Source organism: Stegostoma tigrinum, chromosome 19 (genome assembly GCF_030684315.1).
Source record: "Stegostoma tigrinum isolate sSteTig4 chromosome 19, sSteTig4.hap1, whole genome shotgun sequence".
NCBI classification, from domain to species: domain Eukaryota; kingdom Metazoa; phylum Chordata; class Chondrichthyes; order Orectolobiformes; family Stegostomatidae; genus Stegostoma; species Stegostoma tigrinum.
Window position 1 is genome coordinate 34,710,946 of NC_081372.1, and position 22,446 is coordinate 34,733,391.

A 22,446-nucleotide genomic window follows, 5' to 3' on the forward strand; every position below is an offset into this window, starting at 1 on the left:
TGAGACTCCTAATCTTTGTAACATATATTAATGATTTGGAGGAGAATGTAGGTGACCTGATTAGTAATTTTGCAGATGACACAAAGATTAGCTGTGTTGCAGATATTAAGGAGGATTGCTGGAGCATATGACAGGATATGGATAGGCTGGAGACTTGTGTGGAGAAATGGCATGTGGAGTTTAATCCAGATAAAAGGGAGCTGATGGAGTTTTGAAGATCTAATTTAGGAGGGAAATATACAGTAAATGGCAGAAGCCTTAGTGGCATCAACATATCGAGGGATCCAGACCAACAGGTCCATATTTCCCTGAAAGGAGCAACACACGTGGATAAGGTGGTCAAGACGGCATATGCCATGCTGCCTTCATCAGTCACGATATAAAGTTTGGCAAGTCATTTACAGCTACTTAGAATCTTGATTAGGCCACATTTGGAATATTGTGCACTGTTCTGGTTGCCACACCACCAGCAGGAAATGGAGGCCTTGAAGAGAGTACAGGAATAATTTACCAGAAGCTGCCTGGTTTGAAGGATATTAGCTATGAGGAGAGATTGGCCAAATTTGGTTTGTTTTCATTTGAAGGTCAAAGGATGAGGGGTTACCTGGTAGAAGTTTGCAAAAATTTGAGACATGGATATAATGGATAGTCAGAGCTTTTTCCTCGTGGAGAAATATCAATTACTAGGCTACAAAGGTTTAAGGTTAAAGGGGGTAAGTTTAAAGGAGATTTGAGGCAAGATTTTTACAAATAGGCTGGTATGTGCCTAGAATGCATTGTCAGATGAGGTTTTGGAGGTGGATACAAGAGCAATGTTGAAGAGGCATCTTGACAGATGTATTAATATGTAGGGATAAGAAGGATACAGACTGTGTAATGTCAAAAGGTTTTTAACTTAGAAAAGCATCATGCAGTCTTACTGGGCCAAAGGGCCTATTCTTGTGCTGCACAGTTCTTTGCTCTTCATTTCACCAGTGTCCAGGACCAGGAGCATTTATCCAGTATACTGTACTGCTAAAGGAACACTATTCTCTTTGTGTGAAGGTTCCTGTTGGATGTTGTAAAAGCCAGACAATTACTTTCAATATGTTAGAAAGGGAACTAAGCAAGATGCACAAATCCACATGTGATAACCTCCAAATGGCCAAATCCAAGCACAAAGAATACTACTTATGCTCAGCTTACTTTAGAAATATTGACTGCATAAACATACAAGTATACTTCTGAGTTCAGGCCCACTGTCTCAATGAAATTAATTGTAGATTTAACCTAATCTCATCATTTTGGATAATAGCATAAATCAATAGAGGTAGATTTTTGTGCCTGATATTCTCTGCAATGAGAATACTCGATAAGTAAGCGTTCGGATAAGTAGTAAGAAACTTGTGCTATGGACAGGAAATTCTAAATACTCCCATAGCCTATCACAGGTCTTCAAACACTTTGACGTTTCCCCAGGGAACTTTATACAGTTCCCTGTGTCAGATCACAGCAGAAGTGTGTTGAAACTGATTGGATTCGACTTCCTTACCACACTTTGCTGTCCTTGCTTAACAGACTCGGGTATGTGGCACTGAGTTGGTATGTCAATTAAATGCAGTCAAGATATTTCATTGCTAACACAAAATTAATCTTGCATCTTGATTTTGCAAAAAGTTAAGATGTAACTTGTTTGAATTATATTTATCAAATAAGCACACCTGTAAATGAAGGTTAAAATTAATCTCATAGTTTTTATTGCATTTATATTTGATTCAGACATTAATCTGGCAGCCGAGTTTGGGAATTCAAAATGAGCCTTTTACACATCCGCCTGTGTTTGACATCCTTGCTATTATGGGTCAGTTATAAGTCTGGTGCGTTTGTGCTGGCTAATGTCACCGACCTGACGGTGAACCCAACAGCCGAGGTCAACCCTGAGGGGAGAACGTTTTTCTCGGCCCCCGGGACTCCCCGCAGTAGACGCAAGCGGCAGATCTCACCGAGAGACCGCAACGTGATTCTGGATTATCACAACAGGGTTCGCTCGCAGGTCTTCCCTCCAGCCGCTAACATGGAGTACATGGTGAGTGGCATTCTGAGTCAATTTTGCTTCACTGATCGGAGATCATGGAAAGAAATGAATCTGAATGGGATTGAGGTAACCACCATCCTGACCTGTTGGGTCTATACTTTAGAGTGCTGTCACAGCAGAAGCAGGTTTTTGTTTTGACCTCTGTGCCTTCTCCAAGCTCACTGAGCCAAGTGCATCCACTCACTTGTAGTTCCAAACTGGAATTGCGAATCCCTAATCCGGATTCACCATTTAATCTCCAGAACAGGGGAGACAAAGCAGCCCCCTAACAATTCAAAGACTTAAGTGCCCCGTTTTGGAAAGTTTGCAAACACGTGACAAACTTAATGGAAATGTTTGAGGAGCAGGAATTTCCCACTGCCTAAATATTTTGAAAATGGAATGTTGGGGAGAGAGTCAGTCCCAGGAGGGATCCGAACAGTTTAATTTGTGACTCGTTCATTGTCAGTTTGGCGTCACTCTCGGGACATCTTTATACGGACAATGTTCACTCCAGCTGCAGTAGGTTAGCATAGGAGCTGGAAGGAGGTATTAGTTCCAGCGGCAGTAGGTTAGCACAGGGGCTGGAGGGAGGTATTAATTCCAGCGGCAGTAGGTTAGCATAGGAGCTGGAGGGAGGTATTAGTTCCAGCGGCAGTAGGTTAGCACATGGGCTGGAGGGAGGTATTAGTTCCAGCGGCAGTAGGTTAGCACAGGGGCTGGAAGGAGGTATTAGTTCCAGCGGCAGTAGGTTAGCACAGGGGCTGGAGGGAGGTATTAATTCCAGCGGCAGTAGGTTAGCACAGGGGCTGGAGGGAGGTATTAGTTCCAGCGGCAGTAGGTTAGCACAGGGGCTGGAAGGAGGTATTAGTTCCAGCGGCAGTAGGTTAGCACAGGGGCTGGAGGGAGGTATTAGTTCCAGCGGCAGTAGGTTAGCACAGGGGCTGGAGGGAGGTATTAATTCCAGCGGCAGTAGGTTAGCACAGGGGCTGGAGGGAGGTATTAGTTCCAGCGGCAGTAGGTTAGCACAGGGGCTGGAGGGAGGTATTAATTCCAGCGGCAGTAGGTTAGCACAGGGGCTGGAGGGAGGTATTAGTTCCAGCGGCAGTAGGTTAGCACAGGGGCTGGAGGGAGGTATTAATTCCAGCGGCAGTAGGTTAGCACAGGGGCTGGAGGGAGGTATTAGTTCCAGCGGCAGTAGGTTAGCACAGGGGCTGGAAGGAGGTATTAATTCCAGCGGCAGTAGGTTAGCACAGGGGCTGGAGGGAGGTATTAGTTCCAGCGGCAGTAGGTTAGCACAGGGGCTGGAGGGAGGTATTAGTTCCAGCGGCAGTAGGTTAGCACAGGGGCTGGAAGGAGGTATTAATTCCAGCGGCAGTAGGTTAGCACAGGGGCTGGAGGGAGGTATTAGTTCCAGCGGCAGTAGGTTAGCACAGGGGCTGGAGGGAGGTATTAGTTCCAGCGGCAGTAGACAGTTTGTGTTGATTCAGCAGCAACCAACAGCAGCTCTGGACACTCTCTCTGTGCCGGTTATTGTATTCGTTATTCCAACCATGGTTATGGAATCAATCATGGCCCAGCTTTTACTGCGGCCAATGAAAACTTAGATTGGCCGTCGCCTGCGTGTTTTTTTTCTCTCATGAACGTTTAACTGCAGGCAGAGGGCTGGTCACTGTGCACCTGGAACTTGCATGAACGGAGCAAATAAATTTTTACACCTTGTTAACCAGCCAAACTGAAAACTCGTTATTGAGTAGCGATAAGCCTGAAGAGTGAAACGTAAGGTAAAATAGTGTACCCCATTCCAAACCAGACCATGAAAGGTAAAAATTAAGAGTAATAAAAATATTTTGAAATTGCATTTTATTTATATCACTGATAACAAAGGTTGAAGGAATAACATTTCACACTGAATGCTAGTTGGCGCTTTCAAAGCAAACTTCAAACTTCATTCTGAGGAGGGATCACTGGACCTGAAATGTTAACTCTGATTTTTTTTATTCACAGACGTTGCCAGACCAGCTGAGCTTTTCCAGCAAATTCTGCTTTTGTTCAAACTTCATTATTGAATGTTTAAATTAACAAGAGTATGAAGCATTAATTATCAGTCCATTAGCATCTTTCAAGACAAAGCAGCAGTCAGAAACTGATCTGATCATACATTGTACACATTGTTGTGAGATTCAACATCAGTATGCTTTTTCTGTGGTGTTGCCTCCATACTGAGACCGTTAAAAACCATCCCAGACATCAGTATATACTGATGAAGGGTTTCAGTCCCTGCTCGTCAGATGCTGTATGACGTGCTCTGCTTTTCCAGCTCCACATGTGACTCTAGCTTCCAGCATCTGCAGTCCTTTCTGCCCCATGTGGTAATGTGTGAACCATCTTCTGTGCATTACTAAGATTAAAAGAATATCTAACTTAATTTACTGATGCTAAATTTGGTTTGATTTATTTATTGTCACATTTATCTTGTTATAAAATGCAGTGAAAAGTGTTGCGTAGCGTCACCTCACTCCAGGGTCATCTTTAAAACACAGAAAAATAAACCAATAAAATGTAAAGGCAGAAAAATGAAGAAATAAAAGAAAGTGTCCAGATTTACAGTCCGTCTTGTTAAGTGGTCAGTCATGGCCCTGGTGACCAGATATGAGTCTCCTTCATCATGCCACCAATGCTGGACCGAAAGTCACCAATCTTTGGCACCATCTCACCTCCACCAACACTCTCACCACTAGGGGTCCTTGCTAAACCTCACCGATACGGATGTCACTGATGCCACTGGCTACTGCCCCCAGCCCAAACACAACTCTACCACCACCATGGTGGCACTTAAGGCCCACCTCATCAATGCAGCTGCTGCTAATGCTGCCAGGTCTCATGCTGGGCCCAATCTCACCTCTGCTGCCATCTCCATGGATCTGGGCCGGACACAGATACTAGAACATAGAACAGTACAGCACAGAACAGGCCCTTCAGCCCACGATGTTGTGCCGACCATTGATCCTCATGTATGCACTCTCAAATTTCTGTGACCATATGCATGTCCAGCAGTCTCTTAAATGTCCCCAATGACCTTGCTTCCACAACTGCTGCTGGCAACGCATTCCATGCTCTCACAACTCTCTGTGTAAAGAACCTGCCTCTGACATCCCCTCTATACTTTCCTCCAACCAGCTTAAAACTATGACCCCTCGTGTTAGCCTTTTCTGGGAAATAGGCTCTGGCTATCAACTCTATCTATGCCTCTCATTATCTTGTATACCTCAATTAGGTCCCCTCTCCTCCTCCTTTTCTCCAATGAAAAGAGACCGAGCTCAGTCAACCTCTCTTCATGAGATAAGCCCTCCAGTCCAGGCAGCATCCTGGTAAACCTCCTCTGAACCCTCTCCAAAGCATCCACATCTTTCCTATAATAGGGCGACCAGAACTGGACACAGTATTCCAAGTGCGGTCTAACCAAAGTTTTATAGAGCTGCAACAAGATCTCACGACTCTTAAACTCAATCCCCCTGTTAATGAAAGCCAAAACACCATATGCTTTCTTAACAACCCTGTCCACTTGGGTGGCCATTTTAAGGGATCTATGTATCTGCACACCAAGATCCCTCTGTTCCTCCACAATGCCAAGAATCCTATCCTTAATCCTGTACTCAGCTTTCAAATTCGACCTTCCAAAATGCATCACCTCGCGTTTATCCAGGTTGAACTCCATCTGCCACCTCTCAGCTCATCTCTGCATCCTGTCAATGTCCCGCTGCAGCCTACAACAGCCCTCTATACTGTCAACAACACCTCCAATTTTCGTGTCGTCTGAAAACTTGCTGACCCATCCTTCAATCCCCTCATCCAAGTCATTAATAAAAATTACAAACAGTAGAGGCCCAAGGACAGAGCCCTGTGGAACCCCACTCACCACTGACTTCCAGGCAGAATATTTTCTTTCTACTACCACTCGCTGTCTTCTGTTGTCCAGCCAATTCTGTATCCAGACAGCTAAGTTCCCCTGTATCCCATTCCTCCTGACCTTCTGAATGAGCCTACCAAGGGGAACCTTATCAAATGCATTGCTGAAGTCCATATACACCACATCCACAGCTCGACCCTCATCAACTTTTCTAGTCACATCCTCAAAGAACTCGATAAGGTTTGTGAGGCATGACCTGCCCTTCTCAAAGCCGTGTTGACTGCATTTAATCAAGCCATGCTCTTCCAGATGGCCATAAATCCTATCCCTCAGAATCCTTTCTAACAGCTTGCAGACGACAGATGTGAGACTTACTGGTCTGTAATTGCCGGGGATTTCCCTATTTCCTTTCTTGAAGAGAGGAATTACATTTGCCTCTCTCCAGTCCTCAGGTACCACTCCAGTGGAGAGCAAGGATGCAAAGATCTTCGCGAGTGGCGAAGCAATTGCATTTCTCATTTCCCAAAGCAGCCGAGGACAAATCTGGTCCGGGCCTGGCGACTTGTCAATCTTAATGTTTGAAAAAATTTTCAGCACATCAGCTTCCTCTATCTCTATCCATTCCAGCATGCACACCTGCTCTTCAAAGGTTTCATTCACTACAAAGTTCGTTTCTTTCATAAAGACAGAAGCAAAAAACTCATTTAGGGCTTCCCCTACCTCCTCAGACTCCACACACAAGTTCCCTATGCTATCCCTGATCGGCCCTACTCTTTCTTTGACCATTCTCTTATTCCTCACATAAGTGTAAAATGCCTTTGTGTTCTCCCTAATCCGTTCTGCCAAGCCTTTCTCATGCCCCCTCCTGGCTCTCCTCAGACCATTTTTGAGCTCTTTCCTCGCCTGCCTGTAATCCTCTAGAGCTGAGCTTGACCCTAGCTTCCTCCACCTTATGTAAGCTACCTTCTTCTTTTTGACGAGAAGCTCCACCGCTCTCGTCATCCAAGGTTCCTTTATCTTACCCCTTCTTGCCTGTCTCAGAGGGACATATTTATTCATCACTGTTCCTTAAACAGTCTCCACATGTCTATAGTGCCTTTACCATGGAACAATTGCTCCCAGTCCATGCTTCCTAACTCATGTCTAATCGCATCATAGTTTCCTCTTCCCCAATTAAATATCCTCCCATTTTGCTGTGAACCCAAACTCATCTCCGCAGCAGCAGCAGCCATGAGTCGGTCTGCTGGGCCTGTTTGCCTTCGCTGCAACTGAGCTCTTTTTGATTTTGATTTTTATTGTCATGTGTACCAAAATACAGTGAAAGTTTTATTTATGAGCGGCACAGGCAGATCACAGCAAGCAGAGGATGTACAGATCAAAAAGATGTAGAGGCCTCCAGGTTATGTTGCAGGTTACATTATTTAAGACGAGTCCATTTAACAGTCCGATAATGGTTGGAAAGAAGCTGTTCCTGAACCTGCTCATGCATGTGTTCAGGTTTCTGTATTCTGCCTGACAAAGATGCTGTAGGAGAACGCTATCAGGGTACAGTGGGTCCTTGATGATGTTGACTGCCTTTCTGTGGCAGTGGGCTATGTAAATGGAGTCCATGGATGGAAGGTTGGCTTCCGTGATGGTCTGGGCTGTGCATGCCACCTTTGTAGTTTCTTACAGTCCTGGGCAGAGCAGTTGCCGTACTAGGCCATTATACACCTGGACAGTATGCTTTCAATGGTACATCTGCAGAAGTTGGTGAGGGATCTTATGGACATGACAAATTTCCTGAGCTGCCTGAGGAAGAAGAGGCGTTGTTGTGCTTTCTTGACTGTCACATCTACGTGGGAAGTCCGGGACAGGTTGTTGGTTATCGTCATTTGGAGGAATTTGATGCTCCTCACCCTCTCAACCTCAGTTACATTGATGTAGATGGGTGCATGTTCTCCTCCTTTCTTTCTGAAGTTGCTGATTAGTTCTTTAGTTTTGCTGACATTGAGAGAAAGATTATTTTCAGTGCACCACATCACCAAACCCTCTATCTCCCTTCTGTATTTTGATTCGTCATTGTCTTGTAGATGGCATTCATTCAGGATTTGGTGACACAGCCGCAGGTGTATGAGGAGTACAGTAGGGGGCTGTTGATGCATCCTTGGGGGACTCCAGTGTTGACTGTTATTGTGGAGGAGGTGCAGTTACGTATCCTCACTGCAGTCCGTGGGTCAGAAAGCTGAGGATCCAGCTGCAGAGGGCAGAGCCGAGACCAAGGTCACACACCAAGCGGTAAACAAAATAAAACAGAAAAGAAAAATAAATGAGAGTAGAGAGAAAATGAAGTAAAGAAACTGAAAGAAATAGAGACGGAATGGATGAGCTCTGTGCTCAGAAGCCCTATTCCATTCCCAATCTTGCCAGAAGGCTAAGTAAGTATGATTGTTGTGATTGTGTCTGTTCTGCATAAATATTTTGGCAGAATATTATCACTTATTGTTAAAGTGATATTTGCTTTCTAACAACCTGAGTTTTTAAAAGTCACTTAAAGTTACGTTGTCTTGTGGAGGTTCTGTAAAGAAGAATGGGAGTTCATAAATAAAACAACAAGAGCGAATTAAGTGTCCAACATGAATGAATTGTTTGCAGTTTTAATTATTCAATGTTTTTGGACAATTTCTTACATATGGGTCTAGATTACAGCTTCAAAATTCTTTTAAAGTTTGTTAAGAAAATGATAATTGGTAATTACTGCTGGAAATGCTAGCAGTTCCAAGAGGCACATCCAATATTTATAGAGGTGGCACATTTCTAACTACCAGGAATGATATTTGCAAAATCAATCAGACCTGTGTATGCTCATGCATTTGTCAGCTCATTCATGCCACTGATAACATGTTTCAATCATCTTTCAATTCAATTTGTGGGCGGCACGGTGGCTCGGTGGTTAGCACTGCTGTTTCACAGCGCCAGGGACTCGGGTTCAATTCTACGCTCGAGGAACTGTCTCTGTGAAGTTTTCACATTCCCCCCATGTCTGCGGAGGTTTCCTCCCACAGGCCAAAAATGTGCAGACTAGGTGGATTGGCCATGCTGAATTGCTTGTAGTGTTCAGGGATGTGTAGATTAGGTGGGTTATAGGGAGATGGGTTTGGGTGGGTACTCGGAGGGTCACTGTGGACTTGTTGGGCCTAAGAACCTGTTTCCACACCGTAGGGATTCTATTCCATAAATTAGGCGATGGTTTCCATAGATGCAACCTGAAGGCTAATACTGTGGGAGGTTGTTGCCATGGTCTAATGATAGTTTGTTCTTGTTAGAGTCTATGCAGGTTATATTTCTGGAGCTTGCTTTGGAAAGTCTCATGTCACATCTCATTGCTGTGGTACTTTGAGGGGATCACTGAGAAATAGTAGTAACCAAAAACAGAAATTGCTGGAAAAGCTCAGCTCGTCTGGGCATCTGTGGAGAGAAATGACCTGAAGCGTTAACTCTGGCTTCTCTCCACAGATGCTGCCAGACCTGATGGGTTTTCCCTGCAATATCTGTTTTTGATACTGATTCTGCTGTTCTTTCAGTTTTTGTTAAGAAATCGTTGTATTAGGTTGGTCAACTCGAGCCAACACTGTTTCACAGGCTATAGATCTGTTCAGTGGGCTGGATGGTTTCACAACAGCCATCACAGCCTGAAAGCCCTGAGAGACAATATCATACACTGATATCAGAAGGACCCAAATGCAATTTTATCTCACCAGCCCAAGTTAGAAGTTGCTGTGGCATTCTCAACTTTTGAAGACAGTAGAGAGGAGTAGAAAGAAGGAAGAGTACTCCTCAAGTCCCCACAAGGGAAGCTTAGCAATTTCATACCATGGATTCGTCTTCTCAATCCTGAACTCCTGAAAACAATTCAGAATATCAAATACATATATACTCCATAATAATAAAATGTGAGGCTGATGAACATAGCAGGCCAAGCAGCATCTCAGGAGCACAAAAGCTGACGTTTCGGGCCTAGACCCTTCATCAGAGAGGGGGATGGGGTGAGGGTTCTGGAATAAATAGGGAGAGAGGGGGAGGCGGACCGAAGATGGAGAGAAAAGAAGATAGGTGGAGAGAGTATAGGTGGGGAGGTAGGGAGGGGATAGGTCAGTCCAGGGAAGACGGACAGGTCAAGGAGGTGGGATGAGGTTAGTAGGTAGATGGGGGTGCGGCTTGGGGTGGGAGGAAGGGATGGGTGAGAGGAAGAACAGGTTAGGGAGGCAGAGACAGGTTGGACTGGTTTTGGGATGCAGTTGGTGGACGGGAAGAGCTGGGCTGGTTGTGTGGTGCAGTGGGGGGGAGGGGACAAACTGGACTGGTTTAGGGATGCAGTTGGGGAAGGGGAGATTTTGAAACTGGTGAAGTCCACATTGATACCATATGGCTGCAGGGTTCCCAGGCGGAATATGAGTTGCTGTTCCTGCAACCTACGGGTGGCATCATTGTGGCACTGCAGGAGGCCCATGATGGACATGTCATCTAAAGAATGGGAGGGGGAGTGGAAATGGTTTGCGACTGGGAGGTGCAGTTTTTCGTTGCGAACTGAGCGGAGGTGTTCTGCAAAGCGGTCCCCAAGCCTCCGCTTGGTTTCCCCAATGTAGAGGAAGCCGCACCGGGTACAGTGGATGCAGTATACCACATTGGCAGATGTGCAGGTGAACCTCTGCTTAATGTGGAATGTCATCTTGGGGTCTGGGATAGGGGTGAGGGAGGAGGTGTGGGGGCAAGTGTAGCATTTCCTGCGGTTGCAGGGGAAGGTGCTGGGTGTGGTGGGGTTGTAGGGCAGTGTGGAGCGAACAAGGGAGTCACGGAGAGAGTGGTCTCTCCGGAAAGCAGACAGGGGTGGGGATGGAAAAATGTCTTGGGTGGTGGGGTCGGATTGTAAATGGCGGAAGTGTCGGAGGATGATGCGTTGTATCCGGAGGTTGGTGGGGTGGTGTGTGAGAACGAGGGGGATCCTCTTTGGGCGGTTGTGGCGGGGGCGGGGTGTGAGGGATGTGTTGCGGAAAATGCGGGAGACACGGTCAAGGGCGTTCTCGATCACTGTGGGGGGAATGTTGCGGTCCTTGAAGAACTTGGACATCTGGGATGTGCGGGAGTGGAATGTCTTATCGTGGGAGCAGATGCGGCGGAGGCGGAGGAATTGGGAATAGGGGATGGAATTTTTGCAGGAGGGTGGGTGGGAGGAGGTGTATTCTAGGTAGCTGTGGGAGTCGGTGGGCTTGAAATGGACATCAGTTACAAGCTGGTTGCCTGAGATGGAGACTGAGATGTCCAGGAAGGTGAGGGACACCAAAACTCGTAAGTACAACAAACTCACTGGCCCCTGCCACCCACCAGAGGATTCCTGCACCTCCCAAATCCCGGGTCTGTCCCTGCCCCTCCCCCACCATGCACCCGCCGCCATTGACCATGAGGACACGACCGGAGACCTCACCGATGACGTCACATCCGCCTCCGCTGGCCACACCACTTCCCGGACCGCTGCTGCCGTCACCACCTCCACTTCCAGTTTCGACGGCTCACACACCACCCTCCCCGCAGCTGCTGCCGCCCACCCGAATGCTCCAACCGCCGATGGAACCCCGCCCACAGCCGCCGCCGACGGAACCCCGCCCACAGCCGACGCCGACGGAACCCCGCCCACGGCCGACGCCGATGGAACCCCGCCCACAGCCGACGACCTCATCACTCCGCCCACAACCTCCACAGCCAGCAACCCCAGAGAAGAAATCCACACTGAGCCCTGCCGCATCTTCACCATCCCCTCAGAACTCCCACTGACTGAGGATGAACGGTCAGTCCTAAGCAAGGGCCTCACCTTTGTTCCCCTACAACCACACATCAACGAATACCAGTCACGATTGGACATAGAGCAGTTTTTCTGCCATCTTCGCCTCCATGCCTACTTCTTCAACCTGGAGCCTAACCCTCCCTCCACTGACCCCTTCACCCGCTTCCAACACAAGTCCTCCTCCGGGACACCACCCCCAGGCCTCCTACCCTCCCTCAACCTCTTCATCTCCAACTTCCATCGAGACATTAACCGCCTCAACCTCTCCACCCCTCTCACCCAATCCAACCTCTCCCCCGCAGAACGGGCAGCCCTCCGCTCCCTCCGCTCCAACCCCAACCTCACCATCAAACCCGCAGACAAGGGTGGCGCAGTGATAGTATGGCGCACTGACCTCTACATCGCCGAGGCCAGACGCCAACTCTCCGACACCACGTCCTACCGTCCCCTCGATCATGACCCCACACCCGAGCACCAAACCATCATCTCCAACACCATTCATGACCTCATCACCTCAGGGGACCTCCCACCCACAGCCTCCAACCTCATTGTTCCCCAACCCCGCACGGACCGTTTCTATCTCCTTCCCAAAATCCACAAACCTGCCTGCCCTGGTCGACCCATCATCTCAGCCTGCTCCTGCCCCACCGAACCCATCTCCACCTATCTGGACTCCAATTTCTCCGCTTTGGTCCAGGAACTCCCCACCCACGTCCGTGACACCACCCACGCCCTCCACCTCCTCCAGGACTTCCAATTCCCTGGACCCCAACACCTCATCTTCACCATGGACGTCCAGTCCCTATACACCTGCATTCCGCATGCAGATGGCCTCAAGGCCCTCCGCTTCTTCCTGTCCCGCAGGCCCGACCAGTCCCCCTCCACCGACACCCTCATCCGCCTAGCCGAACTCGTCCTCACCCTCAACAACTTCTCTTTTGACTCCTCCCACTTCCTACAGACTAAGGGGGTGGCCATGGGCATCCGCATGGGCCCCAGCTATGCCTGCCTCATTGTAGGTTATGTGGAACAGTCCCTCTTCCGCACCTACACAGGCCCCAAACCCCACCTCTTCCTCCGGTACATTGATGACTGTATCGGCGCCGCCTCTTGCTCCCCAGAGGAGCTCGAACAGTTCATCCACTTCACCAACACCTTCCACCCCAACCTTCAGTTCACCTGGGCCATCTCCAGCACATCCCTCACCTTCCTGGACCTCTCAGTCTCCATCTCACGGTGTGACTTCCTCTACATTGGCTTGGAGACCGCTTTGCAGAACACCTCCGCTCAGTTCGCAACAAACAACTGCACCTCCCAGTCGCAAACTATTTCCACTCCCCCTCCCATTCTTTAGATGACATGTCCATCATGGGCCTCCTGCACTGCCACAATGATGCCACCCGTAGGTTGCAGGAACAGCAACTCATATTCCGCCTGGGAACCCTGCAGCCTAATGGTATCAATGTGGACTTCACCAGTTTCAAAATCTCCCCTTCCCCAACTGCATCCCTAAACCAGCCCAGTTGGTCCTCTCCCCCCACTGCACCACACAACCAGCCCAGCTCTTCCCCTCCACCCACTGCATCCCAAAACCAGTCCAACCTGTCTCTGCCTCCCTAACCTGTTCTTCCTCTCACCCATCCCTTCCTCCCACCCCAACCGCACCCCCATCTACCTACTAACCTCATCCCACCTCCTTGACCTGTCCGTCTTCCCTGGACTGACCTATCCCCTCCCTACCTCCCCACCTATACTCTCTCCACCTATCTTCTTTTCTCTCCATCTTCGGTCCGCCTCCCCCTCTCTCCCTATTTATTCCAGAACCCTCACCCCATCCCCCTCTCTGATGAAGGGTCTAGGCCCGAAACGTCAGCTTTTGTGCTCCTGAGATGCTGCTTGGCCTGCTGTGTACATCCAGCCTCACATTTTATTATCTTGGATTCTCCAGCATCTGCAGTTCCCATTATCTCTCCCCTATACTCCATAAGTCTATTGGTTCTGCTATTCTTTAGATCTATCAGGATATATTCTGAATTCAGTACATTAAGTGAAATTTATCATCTTGATTTGCTTCTCTCACAGCTCTGGGATGACAGATTAGCAAAATCTGCTGAGGCATGGGCAGCGTATTGTAGATGGGACCATGGACCACCAAGCTTGATGAGATATGTTGGTCAAAATATGTCTATTCAATCAGGCCGGTGAGTAAATGAGGCCCATTCCATATTTAAGGACAAGTGGATGGTTTTGGTGTGCAGAAAACTAGCAGTTACAGGCTGGCTAGCTGTGTAAAACAGCCTGCCTGATTTTTCTGGATGGATAGAATGTATAACGTGTGTCAAGGCTGGAATTGTTTTTAAAATGTGAGACTTCTCACATAATATGTTGTGATCAACAGAAAGTCTTGAGCAACTAAGTATTTGTTTAAATTAATTGCTTTTGAGTTAACTCAGCTAAAGCTCCTTAAACCATAATACACTTCTCCAATTTCTCACGCAAATGACCATTCTTTATCTGTGAACATGATTAGGTGAGTGTCATGGGTTAGAAAGAAAGAAATAGCTTTGTGTGTGTCTCTGAATTCCCCATTTCCCACTCCCACCATGCCCACCCAGTGATCCTCATCCTGCCTTTGTCTTTTATCTGGATCCTGCAATCCTGGATTTGCAGTCTCAGGTGATTGCACTGCTACCAGTTGCCACTGTTCCCACTGGGACTTCCATAGTCAGGAACCTCAAGTGCTGGGAAGGTCTGATCATGCCCACTTTAGTGCCCAAAGTGCACTTGATTTGTTGGACCTTCCCCATTGAATTAACAAGACACCTCGACGATTCTGTCACTGGTGGACAAGATCCCCTTACAGAATCCTGGCCACTCTCAGGAGATTTTTTTTTCCTTGCTCCTAGTTTTCCAGCAGATATAGATTGTAACATTTGTAATATTTGTTGCGATTAAGGATAAGAAAAGTCATGGGAGAAATGGACTCCTGTTTCAGTTTACACCCAGTGTGGATTACAGGTAGAACATAGATCATAGAACATAGAACATTACAGCGCAGTACAGGCCCTTCGGCCCTCGATGTTGCGCCGACCTGTGAAACCACTCTGAAGCCGATCTAACCTACACTATTCCATTATCATCCATATGTTTATCCAATGACCATTTAAATGTCCTTAAAGTTGGCTAGCCTCCTAGTGTTGCAGGCAGGACATTCCATGCCCTTACTATTCTCTGAGTAAAGATGAGTCAGGATAGCAGAAATTACTGAAATCAGCTTCTTCAGTGCAGTTCAGAAGTAGGTAAAATGTCACTATGCTCATGAGAAATATTCTGAAATATTACATGCATGGGTTATGTTCACTGAATTTAAAATATTATAAAAAGAAACCTCGGTACCCGATATAAAGAGTGGCAACATTAATTGGTTTATTAAATCCATTGTTCAGATGTTTGAATGAGAGTTTACCTTTTCACAGTACTTTCTTAAAGAAAGGCCACTTTTCAGATCCAAAAGGGGTGGCCGTAGACCAATTTGCATAGTGAAAACAATGATCTGATTAGGATAGCCCTTTCCCATAGGATAACTGTTGTACTCTTTTCCTGGATCACGTGAGCAAGATGATCAAATGGCTGCAACCCTAATGATAAGATTGATGATAAGCCACCTTTGTATTGAAACTATATGAATATCAAAGTGAATATTGACCTTTGAAGCTATGCTTACAATAGCAGAGAACCCTTTAGTGGATTTCTCAACAAACACATGAACTAACCCATGTACTGTTCCATATCAGAAGGGACTTTAAGTGGAGGATTAATGTGGAAGGAAACCTTTAAGCATAGGCTTATCCAGGAGCCTGAAGAGCCAATAACTCCCTGTTGCTTTCTCCATTCCAGTGTCTTAGCCAAGATACCTTCCTACAGAAATCCTTTTCTCCTACTGTACAAATTGTTGCAATCATTTGAAATTCAGCATTCATGTGATCATTCTGATAGGTTTAAGGTGGCAAACTTTTCACCTATGTTCAGGTATCATATCAAAATAAAACGCTTTTTGTTTTTTTTCCCAGCTACCAGTCAATTTTAGATCTGGTAAAATCATGGTATGAAGAAGGGCGTTATTACTCCTTTCCTTATCCGAGAGAATGCAGTCCACGATGCCCCAGTAAATGTAGTGGAGCAGTTTGCTCCCACTATACTCAGGTATTAAATACAAGATACTAATGATTTTGCAATGAATTACAGCATTTAGTGTTACAGTGGGAAATGGATCATGGAATACATACTCATTAGTGAGTCACAATATTAACATAAATATTTAACTCTGGTATCAAACAACTACAGTAGATTTTAATATGCTGAAAAGTTAAATAATAAATAGCAGTTACTGGAAATTTTTAGCAGGACAAACAGATAAACCAGTTTTCATCTCTTTGCAGCTATTTGAAAGGAAGGTTTTGCTGAATTTTCAGCTCATGAATTGATGAGATGCAGCATTCCAATCTTTCACTTCTGTTTTGTTAAAATGTATTAAGGATCTGATTTATTTTACAGTTGCTAGCTCTGTTGGAACTTTTACATTTGAAACATTAACATGCCTTTTTGTCTCCATGGACATTGAATGTCTGCTGTGTATTTTTAATATTCACTGTTATGAATATATCAAACGGTTACAGAGAAATTCTGTTCTGTTGCTTTCAGTGGCAATGTTCATAACGCTTGAGAATCCTTTCATATTTTTCAAGGATATGTGATCCTTAAACTGAAATCTGCCACTCTATCTCTCCTGATTAAATATAAATGGTGCTTTAAGCATTGAAGAATGTCAACAGTGTGGTCAAGTTGGGCCAACCTTTCAAAAAGAAGGAATGGGATATTTGATCAGGCAATAATTACAAGCAATGATTTTTATATTTCAGCGCCAGAATTTTTAAAATGTGTTTTATTAATGAAATAAATGTATTTTTAATGTCTCGTGCTTGAAGTGTTCATGATGTACCTTAGTTACTATGTTCAGTACAGAGATTTTAAAGTTAATTTTTTTTTTGGATTATTCCTTACTTTTCAGATGGTCTGGGCAACGTCAAATAGAATAGGATGTGCTGTCCACACCTGCAGTAACATGAAAGTCTGGGGTTCTTTATGGCCCCGCGCTACATTCTTAGTGTGCAACTATTCAATAAAGTATGTATTAGTTTTAATTTAAACTATCTTCATTTATAAGCATAAGTCATAGCACAGCAAAAATAAACTTAACACAAGGAAATTTAAAATGTCTTCCCTACTTAAATTATAATTTTTAAAAATGAAGTGATATCATGCAAAATATGTGTTTTATTGGTAATGTAAAATTTTGAGTTTGCAGCAGATGTCTTTGTTAACAGCAATCACAAAATTTCAATAATTCTTAGGGCCATTGTATGACACTAATATCACACAATGAAAAATATATTACATTTATAAGTTGATCCAGATCACTAAACTAAATTGTTTTGATGTAGAGATTTACAGTTTTACATTAACTGATCTTCTGCAATCTGTTACTTGTGCTAATTTAAAATGAAATGGTAAATTATAAAAGGTGGAAATAAACTGTTGAATCTTTTCCACTCAGGAACTTATAAAAAAAATGCTTTAATAGTTATATGGCTTCTTAAGAAGTGAACACATGACAGTCACACAGCATGGACATTAGCAGCTCGGATATGCATTATCTCATCTAGGAACCTGGAGAAACCCTGTAGACAAACATAGAATGACTGGCAGCTTATTTCCATGTCAAGAAGTTGCTCTCAACTTCAGCATAATAATCATGATGAAAGCAAACAGTTTCACTGGCATTACTACTGCAAAATTGAGTCATCATCCTCATAGAAGGAATGGTGCATAAAAGTGAGCAGTGATCCCTGCAAGGTTTATAACATTGTAAAACAAAAGCATATTAAAATGGTACACGTTTTATATTTTTCTCATACAGGGGTAACTGGATTGGAGAAGCTCCATATAAAACTGGGAAACCATGTTCAGCTTGCCCACCCAGCTATGGAGGCTACTGTAGTAACAATCTTTGCATTCCAGGAATCATGTCCAATAGGTTGTTCCTATTCAAGTAATTTATGTTTTGTACAATTTGTTGACAGTGGTTAAAAAATTAATACGAGTATCTGGTTTCCTACTTGCAACTAATGCATGAACTGCTGGTTTAATGAAAATGATAATCAGGAAAAAAGAGCTCTAACTATTGCCTTAAAAAGCACATGGGACATGTTTATTCAAAATATTAATATTACTGTTCAAAAATAATGTATTTTCTTATGAACGAGATCATTACCTCTGACAAATCAGGAAAGATTTTCAGACTTTTGAAAAAGCGGTTTTGATTTTACACAAGTTTATTTTAAAAGAAACACATCATAAATCTGAATTGTTTCTGTTTTCCCATATCCCAGGCAACCAGTAACAGTGGCAATGACTCAGTCAGTGCCAATGTAAGCAAAAGGTTCTGGATGGCATAGTTAACAGAGGACTGTTAAGTATATTTACAATTATGTGTGTGTTAAAACATGAGTGGAAATTTTTGTATCCTCATGGAGGGGTAGCCACTCAACTCTTTGCTCCATACGAATGTACAATTTGTTCAGTTACAGCATACAGGAAAGAGGTTTAAAGGGAATAATCTCCAGCTACATCACATATTGCATTGCAGTCCATGAAAATTTCAGTATGTTAAACTTAATAGAATATGTCAAATCTAAACTAATCTTTCAACTACAAAGACCATGAACAATTTACTTAAATAGAAGTTCCAAAAGCACAACACAATGAAAAGTGCAAATCCAGATTGCCCTCTATTGGACATATCACAACACTACTGATATCTCAAGATGATCTTTGCTAAACTGAAGCAATTGAGCCTTGACTAAACTGCTTTTTATTTTACTTTGTTTTTTTACCAAAGGTATTCGTAGCCTCCCAGTTAAGTAGAAAACCAATAATTAAAATACAATTCTCTAAATAAAAGGCATCAGCAATGGAAATGAAAACATGCCATCTGTTGCAGTTTCAGTATTACTATAGCTGTACTGAGATTAAGTGCATTTCAAGACCTGCAGTTTGGACATTTGTACAGCTGCTACATGTGTCAATTGGACCTGTCCTTTACGACTGAATAAAGCTTAAATTATCATAATTTAAAGATTTACTGTCATCAAGAATGTTTGGCTTTACAATTATGAATTATTCATGAGACCAAGTAGTGGAACTAGGTATACTCACTTTGTACCCCATGTCAAGACAGTCAGCTGGATCTTGCTCAGCTAGCAATGCACCACCTGATTTCAAAATGTACAATAGTGGTCTTTAGATTATTAATTTCCTCATTGATGTTCATATTATGATGATGCAACAAAATAATTTAGGGTGAGATAGATTAAATAGTTGTAGCTATGTCAATAGAATCATTTTAATCCATTGCTTTTTGTAATCTTAAACTGAGCAGCGACAATTTGAGGTGCCCCTTAGAAACATCTTCTACCTCAGGATATTATGCTTAGTTGAGCTTAGAGTCAGTTTGACAGTTTGTCAGGGAGTTTCTATCATTACTTGAATCATTAATGACTCCCCTCCCCACCCCACTCCACTAACTCCTCTATCCCACCACTTGTCGTCATCATCATCATTTATGTTTAAGTGCATTGTCTGAGGAGTTTATTCTCCGGATCATATCTTGAATTGCCACTATAAAGGTAAGTCTATCTTGCAAATCAAAACCTCTTCACAAAGAAAACAGAAACTACAAATTCTAGAAAGATGAAATGCCAACGAAAAAGCCAGAAAGATACACACATTGGGTCGTATGTCATCCCACCCACCTCACCACCCCCATGCCAGTTTTGGTGATAGGGATAGCATTTATTTGAGTGGAATAGTGATAGGTAGAGAGCACTTGCTGCTATGCTGCTGCCACTCAGATTAAGTCCATGGTGGAAAGACTTGTGGATGTCTTTCCTGGCCTGCAACCAACTGAGGCACTTAAATGAAAAATTACAATTCACTTAAAGACCTTCTCCATCTGCCACCAATATTAAACCATTGAGGAATTCAACAAGTAAACTCATGTGGGGTTGCTTGAGGTCTGTTAGGGAAGTAGTCCTTCATTCATGCACGCAGTCTCTGATGAGGGGACCCAGCATTAGGAAAAGGGTGCCTGTTAAAAAGCCATCACCACCCCTTGCTTCTGCTCCCCTACAGCCCTCCTCTTTATAAACCCCACCCAGTGAAACCTTGCCTGTCCTCACTTAAACGAAACGTCAGCTTTTGTGCTCCTAAGATGCTGCTTGCCTGCTGTGTTCATCCAGCTCCACACTTTGTTATTTCACTTACCAGTTAACTGGATTGCTTCATGATCGTGGGTCTGCTGTGGACGAGACATTGACAGTTCCTGTGATAGTGTGCCACTTCGCTGTAACACTGATGAGCAAAAAGAAGCACCGGGCTCAAATTAGCTGGTAGCTCAGAGTGGCAGGGTTTCCCATCTCCTGAGTTCCTGATTCCATGGAGTGCTTACCTTTGACTGGCTGATTGCCTGTTTGACAGAACTTCCCCCAAGGAAGGGAGCCCGGGTGTCCTGTAGCATCAGACAGCTGTGACCCCTGTTGCTCCCATAAGATTCTCCCCAAGTAGATTTACCAGCATCTGCAAGGAAATAAGAGAATGTCATATTTCCAATGTGGGCCCTTCATCAAAAATGGACACTGGAAATTAAGTTCTTTTTGAGTTTAAATGCCATCTTAATGGACTGAATGACTTAAGCCAGCTCCCGTTTCCTTAAAAGATAACAAAGTGTGGAGCTGGATGAACACAGCAGCCAAGCAGCATCTTCAATGAAGGGTCTAGGAGCGAAACGTCAGCTTTTGTGATCCTAAGGTGCTGCTTGGCCTACTGTGTTCATCCAGCTCCACACTTTGTTGTCCTGGATTCTCCAGCATCTGCAGTTCCCATCATCTCTGATCCTGTTTCTTTATGATCTTTTGACGTAAATGAAATGCTTGAAGGAATTGGACAAAATAAAATTGTGAGGAGGCAATGGGAGGAAGATGTGCAATGTGTGTTGACCCCTGTTCTGTTCAATTCTATTAAAAGGTTCATTTACTACCTTCTTTCAGTTCTGAACTAAGGTTTATACCTCCGTCAATAACCTAAGATTGCTTTTTACAAATGTGCTACAGCCGTTTCAGTTTTGTTTAATGTAGTATCAGAGATAATGGGAACTGCAGATGCTGGAGATTCCAAGATAATAAAATGTGAGGCTGGATGAACACAGCAGGCCAAGCAGCATCTCAGGAGCACAAAAGCTGACGTTTCGGGCCTAGACCCTTCATCAGAGAGGGGGATGGGGGGAGGGAACTGGAATAAATAGGGAGAGAGGGGGAGGCGGACCGAAGATGGAGAGTAAAGAAGATAGGTGGAGAGAGTGTAGGTGGGGAGGTAGGGAGGGGATAGGTCAGTCCAGGGAAGATGGACAGGTCAAGGAGGTGGGATGAGGTTAGTAGGTAGCTGGGGGTGCGGCTTGGGGTGGGAGGAAGGGATGGGTGAGAGGAAGAACCGGTTAGGGAGGCAGAGACAGGTTGGACTGGTTTTGGGATGCAGTGGGTGGGGGGGAAGAGCTGGGCTGGTTGTGTGGTGCAGTGGGGGGAGGGGATGAACTGGGCTGGTTTAGGAATGCAGTAGGGGAAGGGGAGATTTTGAAACTGGTGAAGTCCACATTGATACCATATGGCTGCAGGGTTCCCAGGCGGAATATGAGTTGCTGTTCCTGCAACCTTCGGGTGGCATCATTGTGGCAGTGCAGGAGGCCCATGATGGACATGTCATCAAGAGAATGGGAGGGGGAGTGGAAATGGTTTGCGACTGGGAGGTGCAGTTGTTTGTTGCGAACTGAGCGGAGGTGTTCTGCAAAGCGGTCCCCAAGCCTCTGCTTGGTTTCCCCAATGTAGAGGAAGCTGCACCGGGTACAGTGGATGCAGTATACCACATTGGCAGATGTGCAGGTGAACCTCTGCTTGATGTGGAATGTCATCTTGGGGCCTGGGATGGGGGTGAGGGAGGAGGTGTGGGGACAAGTGTAGCATTTCCTGCGGTTGCAGGGGAAGGTGCCGGGTGTGGTGGGGTTGGACGGCAGTGTGGAGCGAACAAGGGAGTCACGGAGAGATTGGTCTCTCCGGAAAGCAGACAGGGGAGGGGATGGAAAAATGTCTTGGGTGGTGGGGTCGGATTGTAAATGGCGGAAGTGTCGGAGGATAATGCGTTGTATCCGGAGGTTGGTAGGGTGGTGTGTGAGAACGAGGGGGATCCTCTTGGGGCGGTTGTGGCGGGGGCGGGGTGTGAGGGATGTGTCGCGGGAAATGCGGGAGACGCGGTCAAGGGCGTTCTCGATCACCGTGGGGGGAAAGTTGCGGTCCTTAAAGAACTTGGACATCTGGGATGTGCCATGGACGTCCAGTCCCTGTACACCTGCATTCCGCATGGAGATGGCCTCAAGGCCCTCCGCTTCTTCCTGTCCCGCAGGCCCGACCAGGCCCCCTCCACCGACACTCTCATCCGCCTAGCTGAACTCGTCCTCACACTCAACAACTTCTCTTTTGACTCCTCCCACTTCCTACAGAC

At 45.2% G+C, this 22,446-nt stretch overlaps 2 protein-coding genes across 5 annotated transcripts in view; one reads left to right on the forward strand and one right to left on the reverse strand.

The window, feature by feature from the left end:
- fitm2 (fat storage inducing transmembrane protein 2) overlaps window positions 1-22,446 on the reverse strand; it is a 275,264-nt gene that overhangs the window by 142,912 nt on the left and 109,906 nt on the right. The window contains exons 2-4 of one of the 2 annotated variants that reach the window (XM_059652812.1): window positions 20,348-20,475; window positions 20,164-20,250; window positions 19,057-19,112 (exon numbers count right to left, since the gene is read on the reverse strand). The gene's annotated coding sequence lies outside the window, so the exon portion shown is untranslated. Of the gene's footprint in view, window positions 1-19,056; window positions 19,113-20,163; window positions 20,476-22,446 lie in introns of both variants that reach the window. The other variant, XM_059652813.1, reaches the window with a different exon arrangement.
- On the forward strand, window positions 1,502-20,590 carry LOC125461340 (peptidase inhibitor 15-like). 3 transcript variants are annotated; one of them, XM_048550009.2, is made up of 6 exons: window positions 1,502-1,563; window positions 1,759-2,065; window positions 13,864-13,982; window positions 15,852-15,984; window positions 16,850-16,965; window positions 17,759-20,590. In XM_048550009.2, the coding sequence occupies exons 2-6, from the start codon at window positions 1,793-1,795 to the stop codon at window positions 17,892-17,894; spliced, it is 777 nt and encodes a 258-aa protein (XP_048405966.1). In that variant the 5' UTR covers window positions 1,502-1,563; window positions 1,759-1,792; the 3' UTR covers window positions 17,895-20,590. The 3 variants fall into 3 exon arrangements, with proteins under 3 accessions (XP_048405966.1, XP_059508794.1, XP_048405968.1); XM_048550011.2 differs by having other exon boundaries at window positions 1,505-1,581; XM_059652811.1 differs by lacking the exon at window positions 17,759-20,590 and having other exon boundaries at window positions 16,850-17,326.

Excerpts from the sequence above, each read along its gene's own strand:
- LOC125461340 (XM_048550009.2), top strand. The coding sequence starts at position 1,793 with ATGAGCCTTTTACACATCCGCCTGTGTTTGACATCCTTGCTATTATGG. Across the intron at positions 13,983-15,851 it reads ATGTCTATTCAATCAGGCCG|CTACCAGTCAATTTTAGATC; the intron begins GTGAGTAAATGA and ends TTTTTTTCCCAG. Across the intron at positions 15,985-16,849 it reads TTTGCTCCCACTATACTCAG|ATGGTCTGGGCAACGTCAAA; the intron begins GTATTAAATACA and ends CTTACTTTTCAG.